This window comes from Leptonotus elevatus, chromosome 1 (assembly GCF_054856555.1).
Source record: "Leptonotus elevatus isolate MCC_2025b chromosome 1, RoL_Lele_1.0, whole genome shotgun sequence".
Taxonomy (NCBI): domain Eukaryota; kingdom Metazoa; phylum Chordata; class Actinopteri; order Syngnathiformes; family Syngnathidae; genus Leptonotus; species Leptonotus elevatus.
In genome coordinates, this window is record NC_141239.1 from 2,217,501 (window position 1) to 2,233,498 (window position 15,998).

Consider the following 15,998-nt stretch of genomic DNA (forward strand, 5'->3'; position numbering starts at 1 on the left):
ATCACCTTTTCCCTGACAAACTGCCTGAGAAAACACACCACCTCACTTTTTTTGTCTCATAAGTTGTACTTGCTAACGATTTCCATCTATGCTGCTGCCTCTGTGGTTAAAAATAAATTATTGAACGTGAAGTGCGCAGTGGTGTTAATTTTATCCACCATTTCTAAATGTAGTCTCAGTTTTTTTAGTCTAGTTTCAATAACGCTTGTTAGTTTTTAATCATAGTTAGTCAACCTCATCCCGTTTTTATTTATATTATTATTTCATATTTATATTTTATTTTAACATAAGATTGAATGTACTTTCATCTTTTTGTTCACTTCACACACAATTTCAGTATGTCAACTAGGGATGTAACGATAACGGCAATATTGTGATATTAAAAGTGCCACAATATCGTCGTCATGTCGCATTAAAAGCAGCAGTATTCTATTTGTGCAGTTCTAGCACCCTCTTGTGGTTAGTTCATTAATGCAGTTGAATTTTAAACCGCAATGTTTTGGCCGCTGCGGTGGTTATCGCTCCTATAAATCAGGCATACCAGCAAATATTTTTCAATATCTCCATAAAAACAAAACAAAAAAATATTACTTTTGGCCCGCTTTAGCCAAACACAACAATATGAGCTTCTTTTTTTTTTTTTTTTTACATTATGAGTTTTTACACATTTTCGTGGGCTTTTTTAATATCGCCAACCTTCCCACAATATTGTGATAATTGTCGTATAGTGAGGTTCATATCGCGATATTTATCGTATTGTGATGTTTGTATATTGTTACATTCCTAATATCAACAAGTGGCTACTATAGTGCTACGAGTTAGCCAGCACTAGTTAGTTGTTGGAATGTTATAGCAATTGGATTAATGTTACGTTATAAACAACATAGATTTTAGTCCAGTATTTATTCATTTAAGTCAGGGGTGCTCAAGTTCGGTCCTCGAGAGCCCCTATCCAGCCTGTTTTCCATGTTTCTCTCCACTAACACACCTGATTCGTGATCAGGATCGTTGTCAGGCTTCTACAAAGCTTGCTGATTAGCTGATCATTAGACTCAGCTGTGCTGCAGGAGGGAAACATGGAAAACAGGCTGGATTGGGGCTCTCAAGGACCGAACTTGAGCACCCCTGATTTAAGTGGACGGCATTTTCGTCTCGTCTTCATGAGTCGATTGAAAATGCATACTGATTTAGTCCCAAGTTCATGTTTATTAATGGGGGCTTTAATCCAGTCTAGTCTAGTTTTCTGTGATTTTTTTTTTTTATTTCGGTGTAGTTTTTGTTCACGAAATGAACACCAGTGCACAGAAAGGTCTCGTCAACAAACCTTATGTATTACGCAGCGGCCACAATCAAATCAAAAGAGTTTTGCGTATGCGCACATACCTGCAGCACTTCTCGCACTCCTCCACAAACATGTTTCCATGAAGCTCCGACAACAAGTCCCTGTCAGGGCCAGAGACGCAACTCCTTAGATCACAGTGCATACATTCAGCATGACAACTCTTGAGAACAAGTTGCGTGCGAGAGGCTCTTTCATGAATATTCTGTGTGCTGCTCGGATCGATTTGTACGCTCGAGGCCATTCTTTTCCTACTTGCGTGCTGCTTGTTAGAAAAGGTGGAGCAAAACCAAGCGGAGGGAGAAGAAGATGTATGGAACTGCTCCCAGGGAGAGCAGGTCTTCCATTACAGGCCGGATGCTCGGATTGAATGGAAAAATTGCGTTTGCTGCTTGAGGTCAGCGCATTGCAATAGAATACAAGTTAGAACGGTTGTGAGCCTTTCAGTTCTTTTGGGGTTGTTGAAGCAGTTGAAAATGACTTTTCTATTCATCATAGTGTGGATTTTAGAATGCACAGGCAGATAAGCAGCATTTTGAGCCAACTGAGGACATTTAAGGCAGGGCTGGCTGACTCCAAAATTAAGTCCAGTACAGTAATCCATCCGAGATGTAATAAAGTCATTAGTGATGCACCGAATATTCGGCCGAAATAAAATTTAAGCCAAAAGAATATGGCCAAAATAGGATGTTGTGGTGACGTAACCCCCCCCCCCCCCCCCAAAAAAATAAAACGCTGCAAGTAAGCGTCTGTTCGAATTAAACAGCGAACGCGGGGGTGAGTGTCCGCCTTTTCTTCTCGTTGCAGCAGCTCCCGGGGTCATTGCGCACACCGGAGGAGAGGGGCGTCGGTTGGTGTGCAACATTTAAGTGGGTCGAAAAAAGACAGAACTGCTGTGTACTGCAGTACAGGTGAGCCACTCCCCCCCCCCCCCCCCTTGATTTACTGTGGTAGTAGAATACATTGCAAGGTTATGAATGGAGTGTAATCATCTAATTTGCGCAGCAGTCTGCAGTGTGAGAAAATGCACAAAAAAATTAGTTTTTATTTTGACTATTTTATATTCAAGGCTATTATTTACTGTAATCATGACTCCACAACTTCATTAATGTAGGTTATTGAGCGTCTACAGTACGTTCTGATGTATGTACAAATTCAAATTATAATGCAAGCGTACAAAACGAAACGCCATTGTAAACCAAAGACGTCCGTCTCCTAAAGCCAATTTCTTTCACAAATTAGACAGCGTCTTCGAGCGGCCTTGAGCCAAAGTCACCTTGGGAAGCCGGATCGCACGTGCAGGCCGTCCACATTTTGGCTGATGAGATACTTGAGGTATCCGGCCCTCTGGAGTCCCAGCAGGGCCATGTGAGTCAGGCTGGGTCGGGCCTCTTCAAACGTTGTCTCAAAGTGAGGCGTCTCTCCTTTCCCCTCCAAGGTCCACACACCCTTTGGACCCCTACAAGAAAATGTGTTATCATAATAGAAGTGAAGCCTCGTTATTAACGGGGGATAATTAGGGACCCCGCGGGCCCTGCCGTGAATAGTGAAAATCTGTACGATTTTAACCGAAGATATTTGTTATCCATAATCCCTTTATGGGAGCCATATTTAAAGCAACAGACCACCAATGTAGTTCACTTTTTAGAGTAAGAAACAGAGCAAAGAAAAAATATTAGTGATAGACCGATATGGGTTTTTTTCAAGGCCAATACCAATACAAATTATTAGTAGTCAAGGGCGTCGATAACCGATATTTCAAACCGATACTCATTTGCAGAAAGAGATAAAATATTAGCGTAAAAAAAAAATAATTATCTTTTAAACTATATTTGTTTAAAAAAAGTATAACGAAAATTGCAGGGAGTTTCCAGTGTCACCAGCATGTGTTAAGCTAAATTAAAAACTAAGCAAGTAAATAGATCCCTGAAGTTTTCTACTGTAAATAGTTTTCCAAAATGTGAACATAATTTATTATTATTATTATTTTATTTTTATTTTATTTTATTTTTTTAAGTAAAAAGTATAGTGAGTGGAAATTTAAGTTCCCTGCATCTCACTGAGCGACAAATGTATGCTAAGGTTCGTAAAACGTTTCAAAAGATCTTTGCAGCGAAAAAAAATTGTCTAAATATGTTCCAAAAGTGTTTAAGTAAAAACTGTCTGTGAACATCTTACAATTCCTGATGAAAACGTTCGCAAGCATTCTTTGCTCAGTGAGATACAAGCTTTATCGGCCTTCAGATTCATAAAAAAAAAAAGGCAGATGCCGACAGTTGTCAAAATCGGTCTATCCCTAAAAACGTCAACTTAAGTTGAAGTTTTAGTCTCTAAATGATTGCCACTATTGGCAACAACTTGATTCAAATAAATAAATAAATACGACAAGAACGCAAGGATCGAAGCAACACCCTATGCATCTGGTTTGTAAACTTTCAAGCACAACTGCAACTATATTCAAATAAACACTCACAAAATAATGCTATGTACTATTGAGATTTGAGCCATAAATAAATCAAACGAGGTCAGTGGAAATCCTTTGCAGCAACCTGTATAATTATGAAGCAAACACATAAAAATCTATATTCGGCTGTAGTGGCTAGATAATTGATCGCATTATTGATATTTTGTCTCATCCCTTGTAAGAAGCAGTAGTGGGCAACTCAACTGAGAATTTTGTACAGTAACATCCCCCCCACAGGTGCTCATTTATTACAAGACGTATCTTCATGCACCAGAAAGGACAATTCAGCATGTGAATCTTCACAGCTGCTTATCGCCAGGAGCGAAATGCTGCAGGGTGTGACGGCCACATTCGCATCATTTGGAACTTTAGTCAGAGGAAGCGCAAAGGCTGTCAAATTGCTTCGTGGCACAACCGCAGAGTGCAACTAACTGCATTTGTGCATAAAAGTCAGCAACAGCAGGCCAAGTTAGCGTGAGACGACCTAATGTGAAGAATAGGATACTATATAATACGTTGCTTTAATGATGCTGCTGTCCAAGGTTGAACCGACTCGCGGGTGGTCAAATCAAATATTAATACGTCCAGTAGGAGTAACATATATATATATATATATATATATATATATATATATAAGTTCAGAAAGATGAAGATGTATCCAGGCCAAATCTGAAGGAATACTCTAGTGACTGGAAACAGATTGAAATAATAATAATATATTTTTTTTAAATGTGCTTTCTTATCAAGAGTTTAGCGTGTATTGAACATCTACTACCCTCTGCTGCTCAAAATGAGGAACTACAAGACAAAAATGTCAAATCAAAGTCAGCCAAGAAAATCTGTTTATGCCACATGGTCCAACAATTCATGTGACATGCCGAGGCCCTTATAAATAATTGTTTTTACTAGTTTCAGAGGTATTATATTTATATGATGAGTAAATGTTCCTGTTTTTGAAAGCAGTATCGACAAAAATGGGATTTAGATTTTTTTGTTTAAAGAAAATGTTTTTTTTTTGTAACAAAGATAACATGAATCCATAAATAAAGTTTAACATTGTTAATGTTGCTAAATAAATGAATAAATAAATAAATGACATTTCTAGGAGACTCCCTTTTGAACAGTAGTGTTAAAACAAAGGTTTTTATTAAAACATATTTAATTTAAGTCATGTATGTATATTATTTAACATGACCTACAAATATAGAAAATTTGAAAAAAAAATATTCATACATTTCATATTTTCCCCCCTTGCATTCAAGAATGTATACAGTACTTAGTTAACCTTAATTTATCCAAGTTTAGCATGCAAATGTTCTCAAATACAGTTGTAGTCTGCTCTGAAAGACGCTGCGCTTGCTTTAATGACGTCATAAGTGCATCAACATCTTGAAAAAACGTCTCACCGGGCCCTCAGTAACGAAAAAGGTAATTAATGTAATCAAAATTATAAACCCGCACCAAAGTTCTACCAGAGAATATTGGCAAGACAGCGGCCATTTTTCTGAGTGCTCTTGATGCATCTCTGCCAGGACATTCAAAATGCTTGAACAACTTACTCAGCATCATTATTTCTTGTTCAACTAAAACCGGCCAAACAACTGAAGCGCCTTGATTTAAAGGCAGAAATAATGTACTAAAACCTAGCGTGCCGTGTAGCCTGTAAATAATCAGTATTTGTTGTATGCATTTTGAGTCTGACTTCGGCTTGCCTGACTTTTTAGCACAAGCAGGCCGCGTACGTCAGTTCTCAATCAGTGATGGTGTGAATAAGAGAGAGAATGGTTATCCTCCACTTTTTGCATGAAGTTGGCTGGGATAAGCTCCAACTAAGCCGAAACCCTGAACGTGGGATGGAAAATGATGGGACGGATGGATAAATGCATTTCATTCCCTCTGGTGGATGTGGGGGAATCCAGGGACGCAAATGTCATGTTGTACATGATAGTTGCATCGCAAATGTAAAAAAAAAAAAAAATCCACACTGATGCTTGTGTGTCAAAGTGGAGTCCAGAAATGTAAATGTAAAATGCAAAAGCTACAGTGAGAATTTCTTACCTGAAGTCAGGGATGCCCACTGAAGTGCTGATTCCTGCTCCAGAGTGCACAACCATGTACTTGGACTCTTTGACCATCTTAGCAAGGGTTGCCACCTTTGCTGTCAGCTCTTCGGGACTATCGAATGCCTGGTTCAACATATCACATTGGTTAACAAGAATAAATCATCTTGCAGACATTATAAGCATTTGATGAATGTAGTTTGGAAAGGAGCTTGACCAGGTGTAAATGCAATCCCCACCACCACTTTATTTCTTTACAACAACAAAATCAAGCGTTTTACAATTACAAAAAACCCACACAATTTATTACAAACAACGTGTTCTGTATAAGGTAAAACAGGCGCCTGTATTCAGGTTGACAATGAAAATGAAGTAGACTGCTTTAACATATTTTCAATTAGATGATGCAGTCAACAAAAAACGGGCGTTGAGTCCATGTTTTTAAATGTTTAATTAAATACGGTCGTTCATTCATCAGAAAGTCTAGCTGGGACCTACAAAGTAGCAGCTAACCTGCTAACTTAAGCGTGTTAGAAAGCGAACCACCAGCCGCATTGTTGTTCATATTACCTCTGGAAGTCCGCACACGCCCTTGTCTGCGTACGGTGAGAGGCCGGCCGCATAATTTACAGACATTGCAGTCTGTCTCTTTGATAAAAATGTTCCGAAAGTAGCAGGTAAGAATTGTCTTCAAATCCGAAGCGCCCGTCGCCTTTAGTTGACGTCATAACTCTACGCCCAACAAGATGCTTTCACTGATGTGGGGAAACATGGAACGTTTCAAATTTCTCGCTTTACACCACGTAGATTTTGTTCCAATAAATCTTTATTTTTCACTTTTAAATAGCCAAAAATAAAAAAATAAACAGGTGGAGAAAACAAGGTGATCATCCGTACAGCTACATGTGCATATCCGTCAAGGTCTGTCACTCTGAAAACGACCCACTATGTCGAATGTAATTGAATAATCCTGAGAAATTCAGTGAAGTCCAATTTGAGCAGTTGAAACAATCAATACTGGTGACGAAATACACACACGAGGAAACACACCAACACCAAAAATATATCAAAATACTTAAAACTCACTACTAACACAAACAGTAAAACAAAATTGTGGTGGAATTGTTCTTTTTCATTTCCACTGACTTCCAAGGCTGAAAATCCTTTATAATCCTGACACTGCAACATCATTTCTCGGGCACATTTTCTACACACGTTAAGTTGTCAAGCCTACTAATCTCATCACATAAAACATTCTCAAGCGAAGGTTGCAGGCATTAAGTCTAACCATATAGAAAAAGACTAATATTGCTTGCAAGGAGCATAAAAGAAAGACAAGAATACAACAGCATACATTTCAGGGGAATTTAAAAGAACAAAACAAAACAAAACAAAAACAATTTTGTTTAGTCAGGCATCAAACCTGAGGAGAAACAATTTTGATGAGCAAGTACTGTCCTCCCGCAGAAACTATGGTTTAACTTACACTTTCTTTATCTGGTGGCCTTATCGTAATTCCTCCATCCAAATGACAAAACACCCCCAGCGGCAGCCAGAGGAGAACCAGCAATGATCGTTTTCTTGACTTTTTGACATAGCCGGCAGTCCATTTGAGAGTTTTCTAGGTTCTCTGTAAATCACACGCTTTTGCTATCAGAGCTGTAAGCAGATCACCATTTGCAAACAGTTGCCCAGAGGAAGAAACAAAAAAATATATTCCAATGTTTTCTGGCATGCAGACCATGTTTGAGGAAAGTCCCATCCCATTATTTTTTGTAGTTCATCACTCCAGGAAGTCACTGAGATTTAATATTGGTAAGCAAAAACCATAACCAGAAAGGGAAACTAGTAACAATGAACAATTGTGAAGTGAATGATTTGTAAGTGTTTGCATCAGTGCAAAGTGGCATCACCCCCATTTGACCTTTAACATTTGAAGCACTATTTAAGTTAGCCTCTCTGGTTTCGGGTCAAAACAAAAACTTTTTGTTCAGTTTTTTTTTTTTTTTTTTTGCTGGTGCAAATCTCAGCAAACCCACATGAGCCCATCAATTCAGCTTTAACAAAGAGCGCGCAAGCTAAGGTAAAATCATCTCATTTCATTGGTTTACAAACAGGAGGCGTCAAATATTTCTCACTTGCAGACCTCAGACCCCTCGGACGACCCGGGCAATAAAAGGGGGGGGGGGGTCGTCGCGTGTCAGCAAAGATTGGTCACGCTGTGGGAAAGGCATGTCATGACTCTTCATTGCCTGAGTCGTCCTCGTCGTAGCAGCAGTCGCCGTCTCCGTCCTCGACGTCGTCATCGTCGTAATAATAGTCATAGAAGAGGTCGGAGCCCTCGTCAGGAGGGGGGGCACGTGTGCGGACGCAGTACTCGGCCAGCGTGGTGGGTACCTGAACCCCGTCGCGTTCCGCCTCCACCTTTGTGGCCAGTACTTGTTTTCTGCAGGAGACATTCAACATTGATGGTTTTTTGATGAGGTCATTAGGCAACTGTAGATCTTTATTTAAAAAAAATTAAAAATAAGAAGGCATTTGACACTATTGATTAGTGCCGTCACTATTGTATCTTTTTTAAATCAATTATACTATCGATTATTCCATCGAATAATTATTTAACAGCAACAAAATTTGCCTATGCTAAACGGTTACCAATCGCGATTAGCATTAGCGTGCTCGCGATTACCACTTCAGGTAAACAAACACTAACTACCATTTAGTTCACACATACACCATTATATCGACATTACACATGTAATAGTGTCTTAAAAGTCACTTACAGACGATGCTTCAACATTATTCCATGAGTAAACAAGTGTAGAGCTAGCTGTTAGCTACATGAGATCGGAAACTTCCTGTTCCTGTCTTTTGGGCCTGTTTAGTGCAAGACTGCCCTCTATTGGTTAAGTGATGAACACCTAAAACCGAGTGGCATGTTACATTATATAGATATTTATATTAGATATAAAACAGGTTATAAAGATGGTAAATAAATTACATTAAAATGATTGCATCTTATTACATTTCTTGGCGTGATAATTGAAGAGAAATTTGGTTGGAAGCAACATTTTGGTGAAAAGCAAAATGTCAAAAATAATTGTTATTTTATTAGTTGATTTTTAATAAATAGAAGGATGTCATAAATAAGACAATTACGCACACTTGTTCTTTGTTAATTCCATATTATGATTTACTGTGTGGAGATATGGGTTAACACATAACCCAACACTCGCCCTACTTTTAAGCTTTTAGGAATGAATTCATTTATTTGTTGTTGTTTTTTTAAACTGTTTTATTAATTTAGTTCTGCTTCTTTGAAGGTTGTCTTGCTGAAGATTTTTTTTGTGACAAAAAAATAAGATTTTTCACCCTATACCTTTTTGGTTGTAATAAAATGCAAAATAATCAGAAATGAGAATTTTCTCTCAGAATTTTGATGTGATTGAAATGACCGCTGATTAAAAGCTAATCAAATCAAAAAAAAACTTCATGTTCACTCTTAGTTTGCAAAAACACAAATTCACATTTTTTATTTGTATTTTTAATCCAACGTGTAACCATTTTAACATTTGTTGCGCGCGAACTCGTATTGCGCAATTGCTCACCTGATGATCTCGACATATTCCCGATCCTTGCCCTTGCTGTCCCTCCATTTGCGATACATGACGGAGGCATCCACATTGGCAGGGGAGAAGGTGTTTGGCTCGTTCAGCAGTGAGATTACACTCAGCAAAATGGTTCTGAAAGCGCAAAGGAGGGTCACAACATTATAACTTGACACAAAACGGATCGGATGACTTCAGGGAGCATGGAAGCCTATTTTTTTTTTTTTTTTTTTGCAGCGATTGAATATCAATTCTGCTACTGACTATATGACGTTACTATGGATCACGGATTAGAACACAGATAAGAGATCGTTTTTACCACTTTAATACACAAAGAGCAGCATTGTGAGCCAGTATTTATGACTACACCTCACAATTCGGAGGTTCAGTGTTGGAATGTCAGCTTCTGACTATAAATAAAAATTAAAAATAAATTATCATTAAACTTAAACAAAACCACATTTTTGGTACTAGACAAATCACTCGCCAAGTCAAAATTATGGTAAACTCAGTTGAAATAGAAAGAGTGAATGAAAATAAATTTCTTGGAGTGGTTATTGACGATAAAATATGTTGGGAGTCACACATAGAAAATGTCAAAAGGAAAATGTCCAAAATCATAGGGATACGCTCTAAAACAAAAGGATGTCCTGAATAAGAAATCATTACACTGTTTATTATTATTATTACCATATCTGACTTATTGTGTGGAAATCTGGGGAAACGCATATAAAACAAATACCAACCCGGTTTTCAAACTGCAAAAAAAGAGCCATAAGAATTATTAATTGATCAAAATGTGCAGAACCAACACATTCACTATTCATTAAATTAAATGCAATAAAATGTTACGACTTTGTTGAGTTTAAAATAGCACAAATAATGTATAAAGCATACAACAATCTACTCTGCCACATTACTCAGAAGCTATTTGAAATTAGAAACACTCCTTATAACATAAGCGTCAACAAGAAAAATCAAAACAAGAACAAATATTAAGCAAAAGTGTGCTTCTGTAAGAGGTGTTAAATTTGTGGAATAATTTTGGTACTGACCTGAAAAGATGCAAATCACTTGTTGAGTTTAAAAAAATGTTTTAAAGCAACGTTCAAGAAAATGATTTAAATCTGACTTGAGCTGGCAAAACAGCAGAAATGGTGTCATTATTTTGATGTATCAATATGAGTGCAATGAAAATTGTATATGTGAATTTGAGGAGGAATTATTATGCCTATGAATTACACGTACACATCAAAGTGCAGTTGTATACACAAACAGGTTTATACATTTTCTTTCATTGAAATATATTAACCTATTATTGTATCTATAGAAATAAGTCAAAACATAAGGGGTAGGACTAGATACGTTTTTAACTCCTTCCTACTCCCTTTTGAACATGTAAGCTCTTTTCTTTCTTCCTATTCTTGTTTTTTTTTTTTTTTACTGCAACTTATATTTTATACTTGTAATGTGTTTTATGTTTTTCTATGTTTATATGTTCAATAAACCAACCAAACCAAGGTTAACATTTTATTATTAAGATTCATCTGAAAGAACTCCTGTAAAATTAAATTCAATTTAAACTTGATGGACACTTTTGTTACTTACTTAAAATATCGCCTACGCAGTATATTAAAGGTTTTGCAACGGCGGCATCTCGACTCTGTAATTTCCGTTGTAATTATTCCCTCGGGCAGAATTAGTTTTGCAAGCACTTTCTCGAAAAATGACCGTGTTTAACTTTGGAGACCGCGCAGGTAAACAGAAGATGCTAGCTAAGAGACAGAGATCCTTTTCCACAGATGGTGTCGAATCGCCAGATGTGGCGTCACCATGCGTCCGTTGACAAGGGACTCCTCTGAAGACAAATGTCATGTGATAAGGGTCTGAAGCTGACTTGAGTCCACGACAGTAACCCGATAATGGACAATTCATGCTAACCGGACATTCTGGGTGGGATTCCATCTCTCCGAAGGCAGTTCTCCACTTTGCGGGTCATCCACTGGTGGGTGCAATATAGAAATACACACGTCTCCATTCTGAAAGACAAGAAATTGAATATAGATTGATTGCCATGTGACCAGCAGAGGTTATTTAAATACAGGTAGTAAAAGTACTCCAATTATGTACTTACAAATTCTATAAACTCTGTTACTTCAGAAAAACTCAAAAGTAGACTCAGAAATGCACTTAACTCATTCGATGCCATTGACGGCTATAGACGTCAAAAATAAATTTGAACTATTTCTATTAGTTTAACATTTGTTTCCACTTTTGTTAACAAGAGTATGAAAACCTAGATTTTTTTTAATTGTACATTTAGAACAGATATAACATTTGTGATTAATCGTGAGTTAACTATTAAAGTCACGCGATTAATTACGATTAAAATTGTAATCGCCTGATACTCCACATTTTTAATAATCTTTTCTTCTTTTTTTTTCAAAAAGAAGAAGAAAAGATTATTAAAAATTAGAGGCGTCAGGTGATTAAAATTTATTGTAACTAATCGCGTGACTTCATTCGTTAACTCACGATTAAAACAAAAACAAAAGATTATAAAAAATTAGGCGTCAATGGCAATGAATGGGTTAAGTACAAAAGAAAAAAACATTTTTACTATACAATCCCTATTTTGATAACTTTGCACATTGAAAACATACCTTCTTCTTTTTTTATTATTATCAAGAACTAGCTGTGCTGACTCGTGCATTTATGCAATCAAAAGAAAACAGACTAGCCAAAGCAAAATGTGATCATGGTAACCAGTAACCACTGAAAAAATATACCTTACTTGGATGTGTCCCCACCCCACCCCCACTTCCCCCCCCAGATTAGAATTTTCAACACCAGAAGATAAGGGTTTTAAGGCTGGCACAGACAAAACAAAAGCATTTGCTTCAAAGCATTCACTAAGTTGACAACGTCAAACAATCTTAAATAAAGCCATGAAGGTTTCTTCGCCAAATCTGTTGCCATGTTTCCTATTGTATATATGTGTTTTATTATTATTATTTTTTACGTCGTGTCGTCTTCTGCAGAAATTGAAAAAAGTAACAAGAGCATTTTGACCAAAAAAAGGCATATAAAGCACATATAAATGTTTTTAAATTTCGCGAGTAAAAGCAAAAAGTCATCAGGGGAAAAAATCAAGTTAAGTAAAGATAACGTAAAAAGTAAAGTATTTGGACTTTGTTATATCCCACTAGTGCATTTCAATTAAATTACATGGCAAACTGTAAATTGTTAGGCTAATAGCAAAACTGCCTAAATCATTTTTATCTTACTGCCACCATATTAAAACAAAAAACAATGTGTTTTGCTAAAACAATTGTTTTTCTTTGTCTGTATATAATTTGAGTCTAATCCGCAAAGGCTGAATCCATACAACTGGACTTTCCTTCTTTGTTGAATTTGTTGTTTTGCAGAAACTGTTCAGAATGGATTTGGATCATTACTGTATGACATTAGGATAAACAAACGTGTTAACAGTGTGTGATACTTCACCCGAGTCAACACCACCAAAAGGCACCTTTGAGAATTCTCCCCAAAAAGTCAAAATTTCCATTCAAATTCATATTGAGTGGATGTTACGCTGCCAGAAATGGTTATTGTTTTCTTTGTCGTCTTCTTTTAATAAATCAACTTCAAGACAAACCAACGCCGAGCCTTGCCAGAGCCTGCTGGCAAGACGGACAACGACAGGGTGGACATTTTTAGTTAATGTTGCCGTTGATTGAGCAATATTATTTAGTTAGCAAGCTGACTGTAGCATGTACTGTCTAACAATTATATTTTGTTTTTGTTTTTTTTAAGGTTGTTATATCAATTGATGTTTCACTATTTCAGAACGGGCATGTTAAGATCGACAATATTCAAATAGTTGCATAGAATGAAACGTAAGTATTTGCTTTATTCTCATGGCTGGTTACTTTGTAGATTCTCACTGAAGGCAGCAAAACTATGTATGAACTGATGTGGAGTTATGTACTCTACTATTTACCACCACCATCTAATGTCAGTATTGTTTGAATTTGCTTTAGCTTAATTACTACATCATTTAATATTTTCAGTTAATATTGAGTAAGTTGTTTTGTTTGGAGACATATTTTCTAAGGGGTGCACATTTTAGTTCATATTTGTCTGAATGTTTACTGCATTTGTTCTTGTTTGAGGGAAGCAACCAGGCCGGAAGGTGGGAGGAGTCCAGATCTTGCACCTGCCACTGTTCAAGACTGGAGGGGGGAATGTATTTGTTTAATGATTTGTTTGGGGTATTTTTTTTTTTTGTTAATTTGGTTCAAATGCACTTTATTTTTCACTCGTTAGTGTTGATATATGTTTTTGTTCATTTGTCCTATAGAATTAAGAAGTTGGTCATTTTGTTTGATTTGTAGTCATACCTCCCTCTTGTGTTCATTTAGGTTGGTCCGCCCCTATTTAAGCCACCTGAGTTGTTTGTCTGACGGTCAGTCCAGTTTAATTTGTTTTATGTTAAGTTGACCTCTTTTAAATTGGTTCCAAAACATTAGCTACGAGTTGATGTTGGAATTTTTTGTTAACTCTTTTTGCTCCGATTTGATTAAATGGAATCCTTTTTTTTCTTCTTTTTTTTTAAGCGCCTGTGTCCTTGTCCATGTTTGGCCACTACAGTATTTAACAACAAAAAAAAAAAGGTGAAATAACTGAAAACATGTTTTATATTATAGATACCTACTCTGGGCATCCTAACATCTGGGAACTCCTTAAAAACGGTTGGAAACCCCTTCCAGATGACTACCTTTTGAAGCTCATCCAGAGAATGCCAAGAATGTGCAAAAAAGTAATCAGAGAAAAGGGTGGCTATATATTTATGTATTTATTTTCACATTTTTTGTTAACTACATAACTCCACATGTTTGTTTGGCCTGTGCTGTATTCTATTTTTGGGTCCAAATTTTGTTTGTTAAAAAAAAAAAAAGCGCACTTTACTATTGTATCACTGTTTTTATTTTGTTTCAACAAGTTATTTAAATGAAGCACAACTCAAGTTGATTCTTTAAGATGCAGATGTGCAATTTCAAAATTTAACAACATGCATCTGACGAATGGTTGTCTGTCGTGCCCCGTGCCCACCCACCACCTGCCAGGGCCCTCGATCCCTTTCTTGCTTGGGGCCCCTGGGCACCCTTGATACGCCACTGCTGCTGCAGTTCCATGATGACTTAGTGATTCTGATGAGGACTATTATTGACCCACCTCATAGATGTTGGGATGCCACATCTTGGTGAGGAATCTGAAGGAAGGTGGGGAATATGGGTAGTCCATGGGGAACTTGATCCGGGCCTAGAACAAAAAAATATTTGATGTCGCTTTAATGCCTCATACACGCATCATAGTTTCACCTGTGCCAGCAATTTGCCTTGAAATGAGTCTTACCTTGAAATAGCCCCCCTCATAGTGTGTATTGGGGGGTCCGAAAATGGCCACTTCCCAGTTGTACATATCCGCCTCGTCCACCAGCGTTATTTTAAAGCCCTCGACGGGTTCCTCTTGAAGACTCTTCATTTCCAGCATGAGAGCCTTCTGCGAACTGGCGACATGAGAACAATCGTGCTGCGCCATACTTGACACTTGGCTAGCCTCAAGTTCTCTCCCCGATCGACAGCTGCTGACTCGTTTGTTGACGGCAACGCAGCTAAATTTGACGCCGAACTCACTGGTCGAACAACCCGACACTACCGACGCGAGGATACAATGAAAACAGGCCGAAGCGAATTGGGCTCGAACGCGGGTTGTGTTTGTTACCAAAATCGGATCAATTATTTAAAGTCCACTCTCTCAGTGGCGTAAACTAACCAAATCATCGTGGCCGCCGAGTAACCGAAGCTTTAGCTGGTCTACTTGGAAAAGTAGCCGCGGATATAAGCCGTAAATCTACTGGTAGCTCCTGGCTAAATAAGCTAGCTAACGAAGACCGCCTCACAACCAGATGGAGAAGATTTTTTTTTTTTTTTTTACCTTGTCGCAAATAGATTTTAACGCGCTGGTGAGAAACAGTAGCAGATTTAACAATAAACTACAGCGACCGATTTTTAACTATTATAAACTACAATTAACGATGTGGATCTTTGATGTCATGCGGACAGAGCGAAGAATGTTGTTGAAAAGAAGTCCTTCCTCCCCTTAAAAACAGGCAATTGTGCAATGGGCTGCTATGGGATTTGTAGTCCGGTAATTGTTTGTAAACATTGTCTTCTAAAATCCAAACCGTAAATAATCTAGACAAACACGTCAATAAAACACTATTTTATACCCAGCAAACAGTATAAACTGAAATTGAGTAAACTACGCCTGACATTATATGCATTCTATATTACGGAAATAATGCGGAGAACTACATTCACCAGTTACAGGATGTAACACGAACGCGAGTGTTGTTTGCGAGAAGCTGCGTTGACCTATTTTTCCGAATGAAATCATTTTTATTTAATAAAGCAATGGCGTGTTGAAGATTTAATTTTGGACGTATAATGGCGTAAACACCA

At 37.4% G+C, this 15,998-nt stretch overlaps 2 protein-coding genes across 2 annotated transcripts in view; both read right to left on the bottom strand.

Moving 5' to 3' along the window:
- sirt6 (sirtuin 6) overlaps positions 1–6,640 on the bottom strand; it is a 13,535-nt gene extending 6,895 nt beyond the window's left edge. The window contains exons 1-5 of the mRNA XM_086071831.1: positions 6,434–6,640; positions 5,862–5,989; positions 2,616–2,798; positions 1,384–1,443; positions 1–24 (exon numbers count right to left, since the gene is read on the bottom strand). The exon at positions 1–24 is cut by the window's left edge and continues 72 nt beyond it. Coding sequence (XP_085927957.1) covers positions 1–24; positions 1,384–1,443; positions 2,616–2,798; positions 5,862–5,989; positions 6,434–6,499 — 461 coding nt within the window. The 5' untranslated portion in view covers positions 6,500–6,640. The remainder of the gene's footprint in view (positions 25–1,383; positions 1,444–2,615; positions 2,799–5,861; positions 5,990–6,433) is intronic.
- Positions 6,641–6,671: 31 nt separating this feature from the next.
- On the bottom strand, positions 6,672–15,647 carry LOC147180310 (ubiquitin-conjugating enzyme E2 R1-like). Its single transcript, XM_086071842.1, has 5 exons — positions 14,890–15,647; positions 14,710–14,796; positions 11,413–11,510; positions 9,472–9,606; positions 6,672–8,309 (listed from the first exon to the last, which is right to left on the bottom strand). Exons 1-5 carry the CDS (start codon positions 15,073–15,075, stop codon positions 8,099–8,101), a joined length of 717 nt encoding a protein of 238 aa, XP_085927968.1. The 5' UTR covers positions 15,076–15,647; the 3' UTR covers positions 6,672–8,098.
- Positions 15,648–15,998: the final 351 nt, after the last annotated feature.